The sequence below is a fragment of the Limulus polyphemus genome, unplaced genomic scaffold, assembly GCF_000517525.1.
Source record: "Limulus polyphemus unplaced genomic scaffold, Limulus_polyphemus-2.1.2 Scaffold1964, whole genome shotgun sequence".
In the NCBI taxonomy this organism is placed as follows: Eukaryota; Metazoa; Arthropoda; class Merostomata; order Xiphosura; family Limulidae; genus Limulus; species Limulus polyphemus.
The window spans coordinates 29,039-37,856 of record NW_013667574.1 but is presented as its reverse complement, the minus strand read 5'-3'; the positions used below and the strand labels follow the sequence as shown (position 1 = coordinate 37,856).

The 8,818-nt window shown below is 32.8% G+C and overlaps 1 protein-coding gene across 1 annotated transcript in view; it reads right to left on the bottom strand.

Moving 5' to 3' along the window:
• Positions 1–211: 211 nt before the first annotated feature.
• The window catches only part of LOC106465502 (three-finger toxin 3-like), a 23,670-nt gene continuing 15,063 nt past the window's right edge, over positions 212–8,818 (bottom strand). Inside the window, exons 2-4 of the mRNA XM_013925728.2 lie at positions 6,538–6,662; positions 3,310–3,367; positions 212–2,384 (exon numbers count right to left, since the gene is read on the bottom strand). Coding sequence (XP_013781182.1) covers positions 2,260–2,384; positions 3,310–3,367; positions 6,538–6,662 — 308 coding nt within the window. The 3' untranslated portion in view covers positions 212–2,259. The remainder of the gene's footprint in view (positions 2,385–3,309; positions 3,368–6,537; positions 6,663–8,818) is intronic.

Below are 8,818 nucleotides of genomic sequence, written 5' to 3'. Positions count from 1 at the left end.
TAAGTTGATTTGACTCGAGATGGAACCTTTAAAAGTTATAATAATGAAATGACTACACTATTAACAAATACCCATTTTTTTATAAATTTAAGAAAATGTCAAATATTATTGTCGATATTTATTTTAATATCTATTACAAATAAAATAAATTTGAAACAAAGAGGACCATTCACAAATTTGTAAGAACAATATTTTTATTGTAGCACACGATTACAGGTTTTGAAAGCTGTAGTCATTTTTTCACATTAATCCTACTATATAGTAAACAAATAGAACAACTGCAACACACGTTACACTTTTAGACAGTACCAATCAGTGACTACCCGTTTCTATCGAACCACGTGACATCTCTACAATACATCTAAACTGAAAAATTTTAACAAGAGCAAAAAACATTTGTAATAAAGGATTGTATTTGTTTAGAGCCAGAAATATGCAGAAGTGTTTGAATTGGTGCCTATAAGGTCTAAGCATGATGTTTTATACGTTTAACTTCTTCTCTCTTGTGAAAATTATGACTGGGAAGAATAAAATTAAGGACTAGAAGTTCGTGCTTATTTTGTTATTCGTTCACATAAAAGTTTTTTCTTAAGAAAGCATTAATCTATAAATCTAGATTTCTATTCGAAAACGACTTTTGTTATCTGTAAAATAATATCAATTTTATTTTTAAAAATTCACTTTACTCCTACCTGTTAGTGTGACCAACACAAACAATAGAGCAGTAAAAGGTGAGATTATTCAACATTGGTTTGTTAATATCGCCTGCGTAGAACAAAATAACATTGTTCGTGTGATAAAAATATTATCTTCTTCTTACTGTCGAAGTTCAGCTTTCTTTAAATTTTTGAACAAAATAATATTGTTTTCTTATTCTTGGATTTTTACTATGTTATTTGTTTGTTCGTTTTTAAGTAAAAAGCAGTAACATAAACCACAAACGTTTAGCCTTCAAGCTTACTGCCGAACCATCGAGCACTCGTTGACTAAGTTAACATCATAGTAAAATCTTTTAAATGTTTTATATTAGCTATATTATACCTTTAACTCAAGATTCTGGAATGCTTCCACATCAATATTATTTGCACATACGGCTTCCTTTATATTCTTAGAAATTAATATAATTGTAAACCAAAGTATTGGTCTGACTGTTTAAATTATCTTCTGATATGACATAAAAAAAATTCATCCCAGCTTGCAGAAGATTATTGCGTACTTGAAATGCATTCGAATGATGTCGAGAAACGTTAATGCAGTTGAACGTTTCTGACTCGTACGTTTAGCACTAATTCAGTATGATAATGAGTTTCAATGTAACTACTTCTAATTTACTGTTTACTTGAGTAATTTACTGTTTACCGTTTACGTATCGAAGAATGACTGTGATAGAGGCGTTAATTCCCATACAAGGCAAAAATGATTAGAGTCCAATAGTTGAAAATGCAACATTGTGGCATTGCGTTCATAAAGAAAATAAAACTATATATTAAGCACAACTGAGCTTTCCTATTTCTCTAAAAGCACTGAAGAATACTATGAACTCATAAGAACACTATATAGAAATTGTGACAGCTGTCTGCATTGGAATCACTAAAAACGTACGGAATGTCAGACAGACAGACACACATACATACAGGTATATATATGTAGTTGATGAAAAATGTTTCTGTTCGAATTTACGAAATATTCACTCTACAGCTTTAATGTGCTTTAAGTTAAAACTTGGTTCAATTCAAGCTCAATATGTAGCAGGCTTCTAGTTTATCATTTCAACAAAGTTAGTTTGTTATTCTAAATTCTGTTAATTATCAAACCTTTCACTGTTTATCTCAGGGGTATAACTAAAGATTTAATTGAACAAGATCATTTTGACCATTAATTTATTTATTAATCACGTACAAAAGTAAATGTACTTAGTATTCTACTGCTGTTCTGTTTAAAAGACAATTTTTTTTTCACAACTACACAACAGCCTTACTAATGTAAGTTTTTTTTAGAGCAACTAATACAATACCAACAAATAGCCTATTGTGTCACACACACACACACACACACATACATACATACATACATACAGACAAATATACATTTATATGTAGTTATTGAACCTGCTTTGGTGGGAAGCGAGTTTGGGTCTTAATAGATACGGTGATGTAATTCCTTTAAAGTTCATTTTGTGGATGGTGCACTTCTGCTGGTGGCAACAGAAGGTAGAAGCTCCATAAGTAGATTTTCTTTCGTCTTTTCCAGTTGTTGTATTTAGTGCAAGAATAAAAGTAATACGATAGAAATAACTGCCGCCACTTCTGGAACAATCTCGACTATCATTGGTCGGCTTCCATTACAGCCATCAGTCTGACAACAATACACCTCCATGTCTCCTTCTGTTCTCAAAGCCACCAAAGAGAGCATAAATTTGATTGGTAATACAGCAATAACGGTTTTTTCCGCGCTTGTAATCTCAGTTAATTATAATTTAAATTCAGCATATAACACTTAGTGACGATGTGGAAATGGATTTCTTTAACTAACATTTTTTTAAAATTATAATTAAAAATCTATAAACGAATTAATACTTTTAAAGACTATCAGAAAAGCTTTGAAGTATTATGTACGTAAGAGTAGTAATATATAAATATTAATTTTTCTCAGATACTACATGTTGGGTCAAAGTCATTAACTCATAAAGATGATATGTTGTTAATATTATCTTTGAAAAATGACTTATGAAGAAAACAAGTTCTTTAACCTCTTGCTTCCCATAGGGTGTACTTAGTACGCATGGTACTTTTATAAGGGTTAATCACACTGTATCTAATGGTATGCGATTTGTAGGGCCTTTTTCTCATTATACAGTCAATTAACATTTTACATTTCGTCAAATATCTCTGATTCCTGGGATATCTTGATGAACCCATATATCTGGTACATGTCCCGACTTTATTTCGGCTGTGGCTGTCATGTTAGTTTCTAATTTGCATATTCAAAATCGTTTTAATATAATATACTCAACCCTCTGTATGTTAACCTGTCTTTAAACTATGCTTACTTATCTTTAGGTTGGAAACTCAGACACCCACCTATCTTGTTCATGCATCTTATATCTACGTTGATAATCTAGATATCCTCCTACCTGGTAGGCAAGATTCATGAATCCGTATCTGTACCTTGATAATCCAGATATTTATCTCTGTTGTTAGGAAAATACATACTCACTAATCGTTATGTTTGTACCCTAGATATCTGCCTGTATGGTTGGAATAATACACATTGTTATCCTTCTACTGACAACCCGAATACACAACTTACCTTGAGGTTTGCAGTCTTTGATGCACTGTCTGACGACTATTCCTTTGTTGGAGTATTTCTGTGATATTAAAAACAAAAATAACACACAACACATTAGAAAACAAATAATTCAATTTTTTTTAGGTTACAATAAATGACGTTTTCAGTTTTACTGCATATTATAACTTTATACCCATACTTTATCATTGTAAGCAAACACATATTTTCTGAACCATCTAAAACACAATGTTTAAAAATCAGAGTTTCTTTACAAAATACACTAGTAATTCTATCTAGTAGGTATAGCCCGTTAACTTGTCAAATCAAATACATAAAGAAAATTTTACAGCCTGATGATTGGTTTGTTATGAATTTCGCGCAAAGATACACGAGGGCGCTAGCCGTCCCTAATTTAGCAGTGAAAGACTAGAGGGAAGGCAGTTAATCATCACCAACCACCGCCAACTTTCACAAACGAATAGTGGGAGTGACCGTCACATTATAACGCTCCCACTGCTAAAAGGCCGAACCTGCAACCTTCAGATTGCGCCCTAACCGCCTGGCCATGCCGTCCCACACAATCTCATCAACAATAGCACTTGAAAAAATATTTCTTACTTTTTCTTTTATTCATTTTTATTTAACTTTGTTTGTTTCACTTTCTCCGTGTTTTTTTTTCCAATCTTGTATTATCATCAATGACATAAAAGCGTAATATGAGCTACAAGAGAGCACACGTAGAGGGAATTCTTAAAGCCATGTGTCCTTACTTTGTCGAAAGTGTCTCGATATCAGTAATTTATATTAAATAGCTCTTTATATTTGTATTTATATAACAAAAACTACAGTTAAAGTAGGACCAAAAATTCTCTGAAACAAATTTATTGCAACAAATTTCGCGAAGTTATTCGAGACTTAGAGAAAGTAAACAAACTGTTAGTTATAAACATTCGAAAATTGTGAGATCTTCAAATGTTCAGGAAGGTTAATCTTCAACTAGAAAGATCGCTTCCAATTTAAAGTTGAAGTGTTTTCAAATAAACCTCTGAAGAAGTTATTGGGATTACTTCTAAAAACTTCGTGACAGCGAAGGTACGTTTCTTGCCTGTCTCACACTGGTTTTATTGGACAGATTTACATAAACAATTTTAAGCATTCTTCGGGATATTGAACATCTTGGGTCGGATCTTTAAGAGTGTTAGAAGAAAAATAGATAATAAATACCAAAATAAAATGACTAAAGATTTGGCTTTTCTAAACTTACATGTAGTTAAAACATTAATACGAGTAAAATATTATGTATGGAGGACCCACATACTTTATTGCTCTCAAAAAAACACTTTGGTAGAATGCTGTAACCGCTACAATCTTTATTTTCAAACATTCAATGCAAAAATAACAATAATATTTAAAATTTTGAACATTGGAAGCTATGCAGAAAATCATAACATCTTATACAGTATGGTATTCAGTTAGCAAAGAATGGTAAAACAAGTTAATCATTAAAATTTGTGTTTGAATCTCAGGTTCGTCAGAATATTTTTTTGTTTCAAAATGTTTGTTAGATTTCGCGTAAATTACAATAAAATAAAACAAATTTTGACACTTCGGCAGTATTTTCGTATTATAAAGAATGTTTGTTTGTTCCAGAATGTTCGTGCAAAACTAGCAGAGGGCTATCTGTGTACACCCGCCCCTAATTTTAAAGTGATAGACTTAGAGTTAAGGAGTTGGTAAAAACGCCCTCTCTTGTACTATTCTTCTTAAACTGGTTTAATGGGATTTTACTGTCACTCTTATAACACATCCACAGCCTCAAAGTTAGGATCGCGATGTAACGGGACGCAAACCACAGAACTTCAGCTCCGCAATCCTGCACGCTAATCTCTGTGCCGCGCTCGGCCGTATTTCAAAAGGAAACTTATTACACTTCAAAGCTCTTCTGATGTTTATCACTTTGACGGTGTTGACGGCGACGCTACGTGGGATTGACGGTATCAACATTTAAAATGCAGTGTATTGTAGTGTATTCTTTGCACTCTTCCTTACATTATTCTTGAGGATTTTGATGCTGTTTCTGCCAAATCAAATTTAAGATTTGGTGCAGAGTTTCTGACATATCTTCTTTACGCGTCAAAGAGAATCTTTTCTTTCCACGTTTGAAACATCTCTGAGCGTTAGTCAGTCAGCTGTCAACCTCATTTATTGAGTGCCATTTTTGTCTCATACATTTGTACTTTTAAAAGTAACAAGAATTTGTTTAAAGAACGTATTGAATTGTGAAAAAAACCCTTTTAAATAATTATTTCTATTTACCATTTTCAACATATTCTTTCTGTTGGAATGTCAAATTGGTAAAATCAAACATTAAAATATTATATATTCTGGTTAAGGTAATAATATTTCCTTTGATCTAAAATACAGTCCAACTTAATTTTATTTATTACACAAATATTTACTTTAATTTGTTTATAACTTTCACCAACTGAATATCTTAATCCCATTCAGAAAGTTTCCTTTTTTTAAATATCATATGATCGACAATGATAATCTTGTAATGATAGAATAAATTGCACTTACCATCAGGATCTTTCTGAGGAGAATCAGTCTTTTAGATGTATTTTATTAATTTATACTCACCATTCACGAGTTTTCTGAAGGGGACAGTCTTTTAGGTGGGTTTTGTTAAATCCTACTCACTATGCACGAGTTTTCTGAAGGAGGATAATCTTTTAGGTGGGTTTTGTTAAATCCTACTCACCATGCACGAGTTTTCTGAAGAAGGGACAGTCTTTTAGGTGGGTTTTGTTAAATCCTACTCACCATGCACGAGTTTTCTGAAGGAGGATAATCTTTTAGGTGGGTTTTGTTAAATCCTACTCACCATGCACGAGTTTTCTGAAGGAGGATAGTCTTTTAGGTGTGTTTTGTTAAATCTTACTCACCATGCACGAGTTTTCTGAAGGAAGGCAGTCTTTTAGGTAGGTTTTGTTAAAATCTACTCACCATGCACGAGTTTTCTGAAGGAGGACAGTCTTTTAGGTATGTTTTGTTAAATCCTACTCACCATTCACGAGTTTTCTGAGGGGGACAGTCTTTTAGGTGGGTTTTGTTAAATCCTACTCGCCATGCACGAGTTTTCTGAGGGGGGACAATCTTTTAGGTGGGTTTTGTTAAATCTTACTCGCCATGCACGAGTTTTCTGAGGGGGGACAATCTTTTAGGTGGGTTTTGTTAAATCTTACTCACCATGCACGAGTTTTCTGAGGGGGGACAGTCTTTTAGGTGTGTTTTGTTAAAATCATAACAAGGAGCTACTGATCCGGTACCCTCTTGATTGTAAGTTCCACAACGATAACACTTGAGACTTGACACTGTAAGAATTTGTATAAATCAGAAATAACATATCTCGGTCAATAATTTTAACTGGTCGTTAATAGAAATCAATCACAACGCTAGTTAAAAATATTATTTCTTGAGTTACATACTTAAAGTAACAATCACTTGGGAGCTAGGATTTAAACCAGAGACTCTAATTACACAAGGCGAATGCTTTAGTCAACTACCATAGCTCTTAGTATTTTGTTGCTGTTTTTAAATTTTTTAGTGCAAAGTGGTATTTGCGCAGCATTGTCGTCTCTAATTTTGACCTGATAGATCACCCTCATTACTATTCTTCTCTGACTGAATAATGAGATTTTATCACTACTCTTGTAGTGAACCCATAGTCCCAAAGTCCTATTTGTTTGTAATTAAGCACAAAGCTACACAATGGGCTGTCTGTGCTCTGCCCACCACGGGTATCGAAACCCGAATTCTAGCGTTGTAAGTCCGCAGATATACCACTGTGCCACTGGGGGGCCCCAAAGTGCAAAGCGCCTTTTTGAGGCAAAGGGAGGTGAGTTATGAACCCTTGAAAAGGTCATTTAGGAGGGCTCTTGAGCAATGTCAGTCGGATTGTAAAATTCAAAATCTGTTTTCTGTCTTTTTTTAGCTGTAGGAAGTGTCGATTTAAGATGTTGAACTCCCAAAGAAATGGCTAGAAATGGATTCAGAACATGATAAAACGATTGGAGTAGTGTCAGTGGTCCAACAAAATTCCATCGTTAATAACAGTGAAGTGTAAAATAAGAGTCGCGACATTCATAGCTGGATTGCCTAAATTTAAATCTAGGTTTAAATCCCGCCATGTCTCACCTTCAGTTTTTTTCATGAATATTTACTTTACAAATTGTTGTAGTAAACTTAAAATTTCTATATTAAATTTTGAATCTGACTGATATCTATTATTAGTCTACAAGCGACTTGCCTATTTGGTTATATTTTGTTTTGCCGAATAACAATGTATCCATCCTAAAACTACATTCCCGTTATAGAGGTTAGGATACATACAAGTTGATTCAGACTAAAACTACATTCCCGTTATAGAGGTTAGGATACATACAAGTTAATTCAGACTAAGCAGAGAAAAACTGAAATAAGACATTTTAAGATAAGTAACAGGTAAACAATGTTCTTTATTCCGTCCTCAATAAAAGCCAACCACACATATCTGTTAAAGTTAAGTCCAGTCAGAATCAAGATTAATTATATACTTCTTTTTCACAGACAGCAAAAACTAAATTAGAGTAAATTGTCTGTTGTGTTAGCATATGAAAAAAAAGCCTTAATAACGAAAATTATAATAACCTTCGTTTCAAAAAATAATACCTGACTTAATATACCTTAAAGTATGGAAAATAATCATTTAAACGAATATTTTAGATTCTTGAACACACATATTTTTCGGGATAAGTATTCTCAGTTTCAGAAATGTAATTCAACAATATCAGGAAACTTAGTTTTTTATATTACTTGGGTAACATTTCGCACAGGTAATATTGTATACAAAGACTGGTATAAAAAAAATCTTGCGTCAAACATACGTTTTTAGCATCAAAACTTGAAATAAAAACAGACCCATTAACAAAATCGTATTTCATTAAAAACCTTTCAGGAATATTCCTATATTAAAATTCATTAAATTAATTAAATAGAAATGCAGTTGTAAATTTCCTCTTAAAGTTACAGTGTTTCACTAAAATTCAAATCACTTTTTCATTTGGATTATTTTTTAATCCTTCATGTAAGTACATTTTTTGTTGTTTATGGATTTGCAACGCAAAAATCCGATTTTTAATTTCTCGCAGTGGATAGGGTGAAGATAGTCCATTGTGTAGCTTTGCACTAAGAACAATAACACCTTCAGTTTCCTCATCAAATAGAAGAGTAGGAGCGCACAAAAAAGTAAAATAGTGCTTTTTGATATCCTGTATAATCTTCTAGAAATAGGACACATAACAAAATCTTAATTAGATTTTGAAGTTAGATCAGAGAGAAGGAGATGACAAAAGTTTGAATGAAATTTGCTTGGAGATATTGTATCCCAAGAGATTTAAGATCAGAGAGAAGGAGATGACAAAAGTTTGAATGAAATTTGCTTGGAAATATTGTATCCCAAGAGATTTAAGATCAGAGAGAAGGAGATGAC